Source organism: Atractosteus spatula, chromosome 2, assembly GCF_055471065.1.
Source record: "Atractosteus spatula isolate fAtrSpa1 chromosome 2, fAtrSpa1.hap1, whole genome shotgun sequence".
NCBI lineage: Eukaryota > Metazoa > Chordata > Actinopteri > Semionotiformes > Lepisosteidae > Atractosteus > Atractosteus spatula.
The window spans coordinates 72,739,687-72,754,194 of NC_142707.1; the positions used below are offsets into that span (position 1 = coordinate 72,739,687).

The following is a 14,508-nucleotide window of genomic DNA, read 5'->3' on the forward strand; positions in this document are numbered from 1 at the left end:
GACTTCCACCCTCTCGTCAGTTTTGTGGTTGTGCAGAGGACCAGCCCTTGTCTTCGTTAAACCGGTATTAAGGAATTGCTGTGCTATCATAACCGACATATACACTAAAAGTTAAACTTCTCTTCATGGGACTTTTAAATGTTTATCAATCACTTCAGTGCATGTTTTAAAGCGGTAATCGTTAATAAAATTGACTTGCACAAATGGAATTTGAAATAGTTGGAGTAATAGTCAATATAGCTATTTTCATGACACATCGTCTTTAAAATAAAGCAATAAAACAATTTTGCAGTGTGCACCATTTGTGTTTTCTCGTCTGGAATAATGATCCTGCACTTCTGATTGCTGTGTTTTTCTGTATGGTAAAAATCCATTAAAACATGTACCAAGTAATTACAGGCCACTACGTCTTTCTTCTATTAAAGGCGAGTTAATAGAAACAATAATCGGCACCAAACTACAAGATCATCTGAACTGGAGAGGTGGACTTCTGGGGGATAAACAATATGGGTTTTAGAAAAGGCTCAGTAGATCTTTAAAGGAACAAATAATAGGTTTATTCCATGCTGAAAAAAAGAAGAAAGAGAACACATCTTTATTTGTGTACTTGTTAGGGCTCTTGAACAAGCAACAGCAGTAATTGATTCACACAGAGAATGTGATATGTTTAGATTTTCACCAAACTGTTGATAAAGTCCCTCATAAAAGATGTTTTTTTTTTAATCACAGGAGGCATTCCGGTCAATTGAAGTCTTTGGATGTCAAAGCTGGTTAATGGATAGAAAAAATAAACAGGTAAGAGCTCAATGCTCTAACTGGGGTGATGTAATTAGTGAGGATTCCATAGGAATAACATATCAATATCAATAAACGCTGTAGAAACGGCAAAGAAAATTTTAAAAAACCTGCCAGATGACATTTAATGTAGACGAAGAACAATGCGAAAAAATTAGGTGTTTATGTTGACATATCATTTTGTTTTATATGATGTGGGGGAGCAGTAGAAAAGGCACAATATATTACACAACAAATGTATGTTAAAACTGTGCGATGGACTGCTAAGACATATTATTGAGTTACAAAATATATTGATGTTCTGGACTCAGTTGAGAGAAGGGAGGCCCGATATATTCACAGCTCAAAGGAATGTCCCACTCCAGGATGATCCTGAACAGAGAGGGGTACAAGAGTATCTCATTCAAGTATTCAGATATCTCAATATCGACCTTATTAATCACGTGAACACTCCAGAATCAGAAATCAAGCACAAATCGGAAGATACAAGGGGAAACTATAGGAAAGTACATTTAAAACTGAGGATTAGAGACATTTTTCACACAAACGGTTGTGGGAGTTTTGAAAAACATACCTCACCATACGGTTGAATCTGATAATGTTCTGTAATTCTTTCAAGAGTCATCTGGATGAGATCCTTAGACCACTTAGGTACAAATAAGCTATATAGGGCAAACACCCTCTTCTTGTTTATAGTGTATGTTCTTAAACAATTTAGCAGTTCACTAATCCTACTATTTAACTCTGTCCTGGTACTCTGCCGAGCCCACTGGAGCCCAGCAGGTGTGAGCCTCGTCAGTACCTGGAGGGGAGACTCCTGGGAAAGCTAAGGTTGCTGCTGGAAGAGGTGTTAGTGGGGCCAGCAGGGGGCGCTCACCCTGCGGTCTGTGTGGGTCCTAATGCCCTAGTATAGTGACGGGGACACTGTAATAATAATAATTGCTTACACTTATATAGCGCTTTTCTGGACACCCCACTCAAAGCGCTTTACAGGTAATGGGGATCCCCTCCACCACCACTAGTGTGCAGCCCCACCTGGATGATGCAACAGCAGCCAGAGTGCACCAGAACACTCACCACACAGCAGCTATTAGTGGGGAGGAGAGCAGAGTAATGAAGCCAGTTCATAGATGGGGATTATTAGGAGGCCATGATTGGTAAGGGCCAATGGGAAATTTGGCCAAGAAATTTCTTTTCAAGAAACACCCTGGGATTTTTAATGACCAAAGAGAGTCAGGACCTCAGTTTTACATCTCATTTGAAGGACAGCGCCTGTTTACAGTATAGTGTCCCCATCACTATACTGGGGCATTAGGACCCACATGGATTGCAGGGTGAGCGCCTCCTGCTGGCCCCACTAACACCTCTTCCAGCAGCAACCTTAGTTTTTCCCAGGAGGTCTCTCATCCAGGTACTGACCAGGCTCACACCTGCTGAGCTTCAGTGGGCTGCCAATTGTGAGTTGCAGGGTTATATGGCTGCTGGCAACTATACCATAAAAAGGCCCCGTCCTTCGGATGAGATGTAAAACTCGGGTCCTGAGTCTCTGCTGTCATTACAAATCCCAGGGTGAAAAGAGTAGGGGTGTTAGCCCGATGTCCTTAGTTTGCACTCGTGATATTATTGTGAAAACTGAGCTAGAACATCGATATTTTTTTAGACATAAAACACATACTGTAGAAAATAGACTCACGTTTCGAGATTTTCTATGTGTTTTAATTGGCGCAAATATTAAAACTGTTCACGGGCGTGTGTAAATGAAAACATCCAGATTTTACCACGTTTGCCCCACGCTGCTATTAAGTATAACCACGTTAAGCTATAACAGAAAACAGTTTAAAAGGAAACCAGAGCGATTGGAGACTACTAACTGGAGACGTGCGTCGTCTTGCACGAAACAGGACATTGCTGAAGGTGTCGAGCACAGTTAACGAGCGCCATTTAGACCACGGCACAGCAGGTGTAGAAAAGGCGATGAAAAAAAACAAGCCGTCGCTGTGCCTTTAACAACTGGAATTGATTTCCTTTTATACCCAGGATGCTTCACTCAGGATGTGAGAAGCTCACAACAGTCAAGATGGAGAGGATGCAGGCGCTGTTCGGGGGATACAGCCTGCTGTTCCTGCTGGTGCTCTTGACAGATGCCGCACCGAGGCAGCTGGACAAGGTGAGGAGCGTCGGCTGTCTCCAGCGTCTTCTCAGCGTCGTGCAAACACGACCGTGGGGTTCGTCGTCTTTGACGTTTTCACGGCAGTCCGAGAGGCTCTCGGCGCTTTGGAAGTACAATATTTGCGAAGCCTGGTTTGCCCCGTATTGCTCAATACTGAAATTTCCAGCTGATCACATGAGCCGAGCGAACTTGGGACGACGGTGTTTTAATTTCTCGCCGTTGTCACCCAGCGGTGAATCCGGGCCGTAATTACAGATGCGTCGACGGCGACGGAAACTCGGAGCTTCCTTGTAAATAATCAGAATCTGCGCACCCATGTGTCTGCGGGTGTCACAGTTCATTTTGAGGCCTGTCATTTGTCACAGTGTGGATGTCTCCCACCTTTCAAGCAGGCGGGCGGATTCCCACCCCCTGTGCTCGCGTGTTTACCGTGCTGATGCCTCCTGCCTCCGTTTTGACAAAAAAAAAAACAAGAGGGGAAAAAGGAGGTTTAACGGCCAATCTCACACTGCTGACGGCCGGGATGACCATATCCTACTGACACATAAACACTCAGGTTGACCCCAGAAGCTGTTTATCCCGAGTGGGCGACCGGAGTGGTGTCTTGGTGCTGGAGTCGTGACAGTGTCAGACTGTTGTGAACACATTTCGCTTAGAGAGCATCGTTATATTTTGCATTTATGCGATATGTTTTTGAATTCAAGATTTTTTTCTTTGCTCCTCCTCTTTTTTAAAAAAAAAAATCTTTACTTCACCTGCGTAAAAGTCAGCACGTCTTTCCTCCTTGTTGATATGACCGAGGGCTGAGTCATCAGTGTTTTTTCGATGCACCAAATTAACTTTTGGGCCGAAAAGTACTGACTACTGAGACTCACATTTGTGTTTCAGATGAGTATCTTGGATGTTTGGTGTCTGTTATGGGATAGCATGATAATTGGCACAAAGTGTTGAAATTGGGAAGGAGAAACTTTTAAATAGCAGAATCCCATTAATCCTCATTAATCGAGTGGCATTATGTTCAAGTTCGTGTTTTTCTCTTGAATTTGTAGGAGAATATATCGATCAATGTGACAACAGTGGGTGACACGCAGGAGACGAAGGACTTGCAGGTATGGTGTCAACAGATTTTACAGTGAGACTTGTAACTGTTGTCTTTCCACTGCAAATTGAAATCTCTTTAAGAGTTGTTTTTTCTCTTCGAATTGATTGCGCTCAGGTTTACACTAATGTAATGTTTATCTGTCGGTTAGAATTTCCGTTAAACAACACTGCGCTCTTTAGGAGCAAAGGTTTTGCAAAACAGGATAGGAGACAAACCAGATACATAGCGGTTTTGTGTGGAATAGCAGAAAACGCCCTCTGTCAAGACAGAAACATGAATGCTGAGACCAGAGAATCTGCATTCTCTGGTTGCCTTCATTTGCCCTTTAAGAGAGAGAGACTGCATTGTCTCCTAAGTATATTTGAGGAAAGGGTGGGAGTTCACTCACAATGTCTGTTGTGATAGAGGGAGTTATTTTTCTGTAAAAGAATCTGTTCCTCATTCCTCAGCTCTGTTCCAGTGAAACCAGGGATGTTTTGCTGCTTTCTTCTCAAACAGATTTCAGATTTCTGCCTTCAGACCCTCCCTGAAAGTAGACACAAAAGGTGTTTTTTTGGCCGTTACATTTTGCAACATGATCTTACACCTTTTACACCTCATGACATTCTGCCTACCTCACCAGTACCCAGTTCTGTAAGCAGGGGCCATGAAGAAATATAATTCATTCTCATTCTAATTCGGAAATTGTTTTAAATGATGTCTGGCTGAATGTGCCCCTCATAAATCTTTCTTGTGTAGTAATTGCTGGAATTATTCTCTTCTTCTTTGTTATTTCTCATACTTAGGACTTGTTGACCTAAACACAAATTCGACATATTTGCATGACGGACTCTTTGCTTTAGTGGTAGTACACTGACTGAATATGATGACTAACAGCCCCGTGTGTCTGATGTCAGTCAGTCCTCTCCTAACAAACCACTTTGGTTCTTAATATCCAATTTTACAGGGGTGGTGTTGTTCACGTGTAGTATTGTGTAGAAAATATTTCATTTCTGGGGGTACCTTTTTAGTAAAACAGCTCCTTTTTTATCAGATTAAGTCACTATATGACTGTCATGTATTTGTTTTTAGATTAACTTTAACATCTCAGTCGTTGGAGATCAGTTCTACGTGAATGACATTCCTGTCAGACTGTCAGGGGTCACAAGACTGAGCTGCCAGGCGCTGCTTTGTGAGTACTAGGCAATCTAATGTAAATCTTTATTCATGCATTTAATGATGAAAAGACCTCTTTCATCACAAGTCTGTAAAATAATGTTTAGCTTATTTTCTCTTATACCAGTCTGAAGAATTCATTCATATTTTCTTCTACTTGGTTGCTTCGGTCTGCAATATTGTGTTCTCCAGCTGAAGGTAATCGCGTTTATGTCAATTATGTTTTATTTGACCTCTTTCTGTGAGATGACTTATTGTTCAAAGTGTTTTCTAGATGTGTGAATAAATTCTTCAGCAAAGCTTGTTTTCCAATTATGTTGAGTTCTGAACTGAGATCAATTAAATACTTTGAAAATGACACTATTTTCCTTTTCTGTATCTCCTCTGCTGACTAATCCCTTCTTTCTTTGTCACTGGTAAGAAGATTCTGGGTAATAGGATCATTGTCTTTTAAATAATGCATTTAAAGTCTTTTTATTTTTTCCCCCACCTGGCTCAAAGAAACAGTTTCATAAGGTGCAGTACATAAATATACTCTGTTCATAATTATAAAGAATAATGAGTTGGATAGTGGGTACCACAGAAGAAGAGTTTACCCAGTATAGTAAACTAACGCAGAAAGCAATATACAGAGAAATGTACATGTGCAGTAAAATAGGACTGGAACAGTGCAGCACTGCACAATAACCAGGAGTTGTAACACAGGAGCTGACTATAGGATCTGTGAGAGAAGTACAGTCTCATTTTGTGATTTCCAAAAGGGCACATTCCAATCTTGATATCCATCAGGCTCTAATAGAATAGACTGAATCTAATTAAGCCATAACCAATTCGTAGTTGGCATTAATTATTCTGAATGAGTTCTTTTCAGAATTCACAGTATGTGTTACTGATCCAAGTGTTGGAAAAACACATTCATCATGGACAGAAAAGTCTTTTTTTTCTGATACAAGATTAGGTTCCTCTATGTGTGCTTGATCTGTGGCTCCGCTGAAGTAATCCTGAAAATGAAAAGCGTAACGTGTTATCAATTGAGAAAGTGTTGTTGTTTTTTTTATTGGAAGGAACATGCCGAGATAGCTGGTGTGTTAGATCTCGCAGCAAAACGAAATTCAAACGCTGTCTTCACTCCCTGTGAGCCGACAGTGAGTCTCGTGGCTCCGCAGGAAAATATCCGCTGGTGCTGATGTAGGAAAATGTCTTTGTCTGCTTTGATTCCAGTGGGAAATGGCAATCAGAGCAGCTCTGGTGTCTACGTGATGGCTGTGGTACGTGTGTTAGTGCGCCAGTGGCCTCTGGAGAGCGATCCCGTGGTGGAGCTCCTTGTCTTCAATGAAGAAGTGATTGAGGTGGAAGGGAGACAGGTAATTTCTGTTCCGCAACTCGGAAGGATGAGCCGTGGCAGATCACTTGAAAGCGCTGCGTGTGTACGTGCGTGGAAGGGAGCCACGCTCGTACTCCAAACCAAATCGCACGGCAGGCCCTTTTTTCCCCCGATCAGAAGTGAAAACAGCTTCTGGGATGCAAGCAAAAGATTTTTTGCATTCATGAAAAAGGGTGAGAGGAGTGAGTAAAACGTCTTTCCATTTGTCTGTTGGTCTGTAAAAAGCCAGTCATCCACCACCAAGCCAGGAGTGACAGCCTTTTATGTTAGTTGGTTTACTTTCGTGAAGAGTGTGGGAGAACATAAATAGTACTGGTGACAAGGGGCAACCACTCCAAATTTCCTTTCTCCAGCCCTCTCGAAAGGGAATGCCAAGGCAGAGTGCCATGTTGTGGAACATTTTAGGGTATTTGCTTGATTTGTATTATCACTTTCTATATTATTGCAATGTTATTTATTCATATTCTTTTTATTTATTACATTATTTATTATTATATTGTGTCTAATTCCAAAATATACCTGGCCTAGACAAATGTTGTGCCCACTGATTACATTGTTTCTTTTTAAGGTACAACAGCCAAACATGTATGAGGTGAATATATTGATGAACAAAAATTTTCAGAAACTGAAGCAATCGTCCTATTCCTTCCCTATGATGGAAAGCATGCTGTTCAGCATCCCGAGAGACAATGACATCGTCGTCACAGATCCCAGCGTCCCAGAAGAAGGTAGAAACAAGATTTCCTTGGGGGCACCAAATATTTAGCTCCTGGGTTCTGACTCGAACATCAAAGCATTTAGCCTCGCCGAGACGTAGATGATAAAACAAGTAGGAAAAACAAAGTGAAAGAACTCGGAAGGGTTTTAGGTCAGAGGGTTTGAAAGTGTGACTCAAGGATCCCTTGGAGGTTTGTGGCCACAGAGGGAGATAAGATCACTTTATTGGCCATATACAATTTCTTGCATTACGAATTTGTCTTTTCACATACCCCAGCCTGCTCTCCATGAGACACACAGACGGGGAGAGAAGCTGGGGGTCAGAGCGCAGGGTCAGCCATTTATACAGCGCCCCTGGAGCAGCTGGGGTTAAGGGCCTTGCTCAGGGGCCCAACAGAGTAGGATTCCTCTGCCGGCTGCGGGATATGAACCAGCAACCTTCCAGCCATGGGCGCAGATCCTGAGCCACAGAGCCACCGCTCTGCCCAAAATTTCTGCCCAGGTCCGGTAGTCGGTTTGTAGGCCTACACTAACACAGCTTTTATCTTGGATTCATTAACATGCTGTTGAGCTTCTAATGCTGTATAAATAACACGTTGATTTTTTGTTACAATCAGAATTTTACTTTTGTTAATATTGGGTTCCTCCCCAAGAAGCCTTCTTGAAAAGCCCCTGCCGAGAACAATTTTCAAGTGCTTTGGTTTGCTCTTCGTTTTGTTTTTTTTTCCAGTTTCGGCAGTCGACCGTGACCCTCTCCAGACCACCAGCCACTATCCTTTAAAACAGGCCGAGACCACAGTGGAGGAGACGGCCGCCCCAGGCAAGCTACCCGAAACCCCTCTCCGAATGGACGCCGGCTCCGTCTACGATGAGGAGACTACAGCCGAGGAAGAGGGGCTCCCTGACAAGCTACTCCCCGAGACTCCCCTGCGATCGGAATCGCTGTCTTCTTACAACGTAAGAGGTTTGACATGGCAGTAGACCAGACTGGAAGGTCAGCAAGTTAAACACGGTCTGCATCTTCTTGAGTAATGACCTGCGGTTTCTGAATTTGTACTGCATTTTACACCTGCTGTAAAACTCTTTTAAGATGCTCCTTTTAAAAGCACTATATAAAATAAAGTTTCTTCTTCTAAAGGAGATTCCTCTGGATTTAGACGGTATCTCTGTACATAAAGCTCTATGCATCCAGGAAAACTCACCAAACTTTTCTGCTGTGTTTGTTGATATTACTGGCTATTACAGTGTATGATTATTTCCCCTCATCACTGAACAAGAAACAATGACATGATGACCATTTATGTTGTACAGACGACTTTTTACAAAAGAAAACTACTGGAGGTGATTAGAAGAGTCAAACTATTGGTCCAGTTTGTTAAAGGAGATGTAATGGTGTAAAATTGACATTAAATGCTGTACATGTATGTTTCAGCTGGTCTGATTTGTATATTTGGGAGCGGATGCAATAGGAATTATACAGGAGTCTTAATTTTCAGTTAAAAGCTTGTTTTTCCGTGCATGTCCGCAAAAAAAACATTGTCCTCTCATTTAAGGCCATGTGCCAGTGGGTGGAGAAGCTGAGAGACAGACTTCGCCATTTCTGGAGCGAATCCCTCCCGCTGTTCTTCCTGGTGATGTGGGTTGTGGTGGTGGGAGTGGTGGGGTCGGCTGTGATCGTCAAGATTCTCGATTTCCTCTTCCCGTCCTGTGAGCACAAGTGAGTATTCACAAGGCAGCGGCCCGTCCCAGCAGCCTCTCGCCTGCTACCTAAAACCGTTCCCAGACTAGAAATCTCACCATCTGGCCCTGCAGACTGCTAAAGCATATTGAGAAGGAAATACATTCCGGTTGATTTTTTTTGGCTTGGTTGGAGACAGAAATCAGTATGGCTGGTGACCAGGCAGCTCTCGTTAATGCCAGAAGGCCCAATGTTTGGCCAAACAGGTAGGACACATGGGGAACAAATCAAATACAGTTTGGGTCAAAACACTTCACATTGTCAAAGCTCTGTATATAAAATAGTTCGCTCGTGAATTTGCAATGCCCCCTGATTGGACAAGCTGCCCCTAGTTCCTCCTCGCTGGACCAGTCAGGTCCATGCTCCTACAGTACTGAGGTTACTGCGGTCATGGGCCTTTTCCTCCTGCCCTTCGGCTAAGGCGACTCAGCTGTTAGATGTCCTGCACGATCTCCTGATAACACGAGTACAAATCGGGTCAAAAAGCACAAATGGGGTGTCAAGAAAGTTGAAGGATAGAAGCAGAAGACTCTGGCTAACACTGCTGAATGTGCACAGATAATGGATTTGTCTCACAGTCATGGAGTCACCGGCAATTTTGCCACTGTACCTAGCTCTGAGCGGACAGATGATACAACTGTAACTTGTACTCTCACTGTTTACTGTTCACTGTTCTGTAATGTACTCTCTATGTTGTGTGGGGTTGTCTGTTGTACTGAGACATCTGCTGTCCTGTGCCTGTCCTGAGAGAGGGGTGCGAGTAAGAATTTACATAAGGCATCTAACTGCTAGACCTAGGATTATCTCGAAGAGTACAGTTGAAATTCAGAATAGTCAAATTACTTTGCTCTCCCTAGTTCAAGTGAGCTGTCTTTGTTTTTTATGTACCATCCAAATCGGGCTGCTACAAAGAAATAGTATTCATCCAGACGATATTCTATGATATCCTGCATTTGCGTCATCTCAGGAATGCATAAGATTTTTGGTTTGATTATTCATTGGTTTAAAGTTGCTAAATATACGTACAAGAGTAATCTTTCACTTGTTTGTTAAAAGTGTCTTATTTGCTGAAAACATGGGGTGAAACCGCATTTACTAAAGAGCTTACAGCCTGGATCTGGGCCGACGTTGTAAATGTCAGGGCCAATTTTTAGTCCCCGCTTGCCACATGATTTTGTTGGTAAAGTACTCTGGCGACTGGCACAGGGGTGAGCATTGCTGCTGGGTTCAGATCCGGTCCTGGGAGGCTATCCGTGTGGGGTTTGTATGTTCACCCCATGTTCGCATGGGTGTCCGATTTCCTCACACGGTCCAGAGGCATGCTGGTAGGTTAATGGGTTTCAGAGAAAATCAGCCCTGGCGTGAGTGTGACTGTCCGCATGGAGAGACTCTTGCTTCCCCTCCCATCCTGAATTGGAAGAATCGCTGACAAAATGGACAGATGGATAGACTGCTCTAATGCAGCAGGTTATTGCCGAAGGAAACCTAGTGCTGTAACATTATTTGGTATAACCGATTTAATTGTACAAACTCTGTAGGGCCGAAATAGACTGTAACAGTGAAAATGTTCTGAAACGCTTAGAGCATGTTAGGAAGTTTATGAAGGAGAACAAGATGTAACCTTTTGATGCTTCCCGGTGTGGCTAGAGGGCAGAGAGTGCACATTATTCATGGATGCATTTGTGAACTCAGAAGAGTTCTAAAGGTCTTTCCAGGTATTAAAATGAAGTAATAGTCATTTACCAAGATGTAATTGCTTTTGTGATTACAAACATGGAAATAATAATTCTGCTATAAAGGCATGTAAAAATGGCAATTAAACCAGCTAATACATTTCAGAAACATACTGCGCATGACAACTCAAGGCATCACAATCCCAGTTTAGTATAACATTCATAAATGTGTCCTTCTACATCCAAAGGCTGACCCATTGGACTGTGATCCACAATGACATGCCCGTCAGGTTGCTACTGACGCACCATCAGCATTACTGCAGTGTTATATCTTTACTCATGGAATTTGTATATTTCATGTGTACTAAAATGAACAAGACTTGCACCGACTGCAGTTCAAGCGCATAAACAGCCTCCAGCGTGGCTCAGCTGTTAAAGGTGGTGGCCTGATCGCCGGTTGAGCTCGGCGATGACCGAGCCTGAGCCGGGGTCACGTCACTAACCACCTCACCGTGACTGGGGTTCTGCAGAGGCTCAGAGCAGCCTGTCGAGTACACGTTGAAATTATACTTGGAAAAACTCGTTACCGAAATGTCAAAGTTGTTAACAGTAGTGTAGGTTTACTTTTCCTAAGTATTGAAAGCTGAATGAACCACAATTCCTTTGAGAATACACTTTTTTTTTTCTGTGGAAGTGGACTTAGGACTTAGACGCATGTCTCTCCCCCATCTGGTGCTAAACCTCTGCCACGGGGCTGTGATTGTTCAAAGAGAGAGACTTCTTCCTCTCTTTCCCCTGTGCAGTCACCAAGGTCAGTTTCAGACATAACTGGCAATTCTAAAACTCCTGACTTACCGCAATCTTTCCTCTCGTTAAGGGGGATTTTCAGACTTGATCCCGTCACACTGATGCCAGAAGAGGAAAAACATTCCCTCTTGGAGCATATGGAGGAGACGAAAACAGCAGAAGAGCTGAAGAATCCATGAGCTGCACTTGCTCGTTGCTGTACTACATTTCAGACTCAGTCAACGGAGCTGGATGGTTTGCTTCAGCAGTGAAACAGACAATCCTTCACTCTACACAGCCCTTTCGTAAATGATTGAGTGATGTGTTTTCTTTCTCCCTGAATTTTATTTTCAAAATCTAGTCATTCAGAATTTTTATGTGACAGTGATCACCCGAGTCCAAACTAGATATTTTTAATATTAATTTAACACTTTGAATGTACCTCCATGCCACTCTACATCTGGTGAGAAAAGACCTTGAAACAAAACGTATTTAGCGAGACTGTACATTTCTACTGCTTGGTGGTCCATCAGTGTGTGTATAGTCTCCTGCATTGCACTCAGTCCTGAACAGATTACTTAGAAATGCTGTCCTTTTGCACAGAAACTCATTGTGATGGACCCTGCACACTTTTGTGTAATCATTTGACTTAACCACAGAAGGCTGTAAAAGATTTGGAGTATTTAACAAGATCAGAGAATAGTTAAAACTGCTCAAAGTAAGCAAGCAAAACAAACTGTTAAAGTATGTGTTCACAAAAGCAATGTGGATAATGCAATATGATGTCTCGAGTTAGTTCACTCACAATATAACCACAACTGATTTTTAGCTTGATTTCCTAAATGTTTGGGCTCACGAGTCCTTTATTGCTGACTTTTTCTGCACAGTGTATTTTGAAACTCCTGGATAAAAAGTAATCACGAAGGTCTGGTACCATATATATGTCTGTTGATGTCTAATACACAGAAACGAAAGTGCTACAGTGTTAAGCATTAAAGAGTGGTATATGGAAAAAAAAAAGCAGTTTTGGGACAATTTCCCCCCCTTGTGCATTTGTATTTCCGCTGCTACAGCTAGACCGTTCAAATGAAGATGTTTTTTTGTACAATTGTCTTTCCAAAGGGTGTGTAGTTACAGTATGAATGCATTTTAAAGCTGCTGACACTGTGGCATGAGAGCAGCATGTTGTAATGCTGAGAAACACCACGATGGGAACCACATTCTGTTAGCGTTTGCCTCCCTGACCATAAATTATCTTCCACCATCATACAGTATGGACAGCTTGTGCCGGTATTGCTGTAGTTAACATATGATGCACTCAGTCCTTACTGCTGCTTATTGTGCCTTCTTGTTTTTCCATTACTTTTTTTTGTATGTATGATGCTAAAAGCATGGAAGCATGGTGTAGGTTTACTCCCGATTTTCCAACAAACCTTCCCCCTTCCTTCATGACGTCATATTGAACTCGTACTCAATGAAATAAACTTCTTACTGAAACCGTCCACATTATCTCAGCAGTGTGCATTTACCTTTAGTACACACATCATTGTTGAAGCGGAACTGCAACACTTTTTTTGCATTTCAAACAATGAAACTACCGCGTACACGGTAACGAGTACAACCTCCAATTAACATCACCAAAGAGATGAAGTTTCATTGTAGCACCATAGTACTGTCATTGTCTGAGATTCAGAACCAGGCAACAAAACGCCCGATGACGCAAAAGCAGCCCTTGCACTGTAAACATGCTTTAGACCAAGCCAATTTTGGAACTACTATATTTTAAATATTTTTGTGAAGCCAACACATACAAGGCCAGATGTTGTTTAGATACTCATCTTAATACTACAAAAAAAGAGCAACCTGCCAGCCAACTAAAGTACTCATTTATTTTCAGGTTTTGCAAAAGTGCTCCATCATTGGTGGTTATTAATAGTAAATCACACCTAGAAGGAAAATTCAAGCAGGACTTCTATTTATGGACTTGCTGCGCCATAGTCCGTGCTGCTGCCTGAACTGAATTCAACCCATCAGCTTTGATACAGTTTTGCAGACAAGTACTACTTGTATAATCAGCCTGGGAGATCACATTCATTTTCAGATTTGCATTTTTGAGGTGAAATGTGTTGCACAACCTGTACTTATTTGCTCTTACAACACTGAATCTCAAGACACTTATTGATGGGACCAACATCTGTGCTCACGTTTATTACCCAGCTCTTGGCTAGTTGATGATCCTTTGAAAAAGGAAACAGTTTGACTTTCTGCTGATCTTATCCTTTGTTTTATGTACGACCACTATGTTCTGAACAGCATTGTTTAAAATACACACACTGGTTGAAATAGACAAAAAAGGATTTACGTTGTTAGGAGACCACGTTTCTTGTTCTTGTGCAGTGACTAGGGAGCAGGAAGGGCCAGTTGTGTCACAATTCACACAACCTCTTGCTTTCACTGTGGCAAGAACAGCGGTTTCTAGTCTGCCATCAACAAGTGTAGCTTGGGGTGGGGTAGAGACTAGCTGGCAAGGACTCTACTGATTTCCTGTGAAACAGTGGCGGCTGGAGGCTTGTGCCAAGACTACTGAGGGACATGCTGCTTCTTGTAACTGGCACTAAACTTCCTCTCTATTCCTGCCATGCTTGCAATATGGCTCGGTGGGTGGACTACAGGCACCTTTGTCCACTGCCTCATGCTCCCCACCAGAGAATGGCTGACTTTCCTGATGCAGACAGGTGTAAAGATATTAAAACCGTACCATCCTCCTAGGCCTGAGCGGTGACACTGTGGCTACAGATCTGAGCCTGTAAGGTTGCTGGTTCATATCCCGCGGCCAGCACAGGAATCCTACTCCATTGGGCCCCTGAGCAAGGCCCTTAACCCCAACTCTGACCCCAAGCTTCTCCCCCTTTGTGTATGTCTCATGGATAGCAAGCTAGGGTATGCGAAAAGAAATTCCTAATGCAAGAAATTGTACATGGCCAATAA

At 42.6% G+C, this 14,508-nt stretch overlaps 1 protein-coding gene across 1 annotated transcript; it reads left to right on the plus strand.

The window, feature by feature from the left end:
* The first annotated feature begins 34 nt into the window (after nt 1–34).
* Nucleotides 35–13,022, plus strand: ginm1 (glycoprotein integral membrane 1). The gene is made up of 10 exons (XM_088909566.1): nt 35–64; nt 730–795; nt 2,833–2,962; nt 4,015–4,074; nt 5,139–5,238; nt 6,444–6,586; nt 7,175–7,334; nt 8,054–8,280; nt 8,877–9,040; nt 11,612–13,022. Exons 3-10 carry the CDS (start codon nt 2,834–2,836, stop codon nt 11,718–11,720), a joined length of 1,092 nt encoding a protein of 363 aa, XP_088765692.1. The 5' UTR covers nt 35–64; nt 730–795; nt 2,833; the 3' UTR covers nt 11,721–13,022.
* The last annotated feature ends 1,486 nt before the right edge of the window (nt 13,023–14,508 follow it).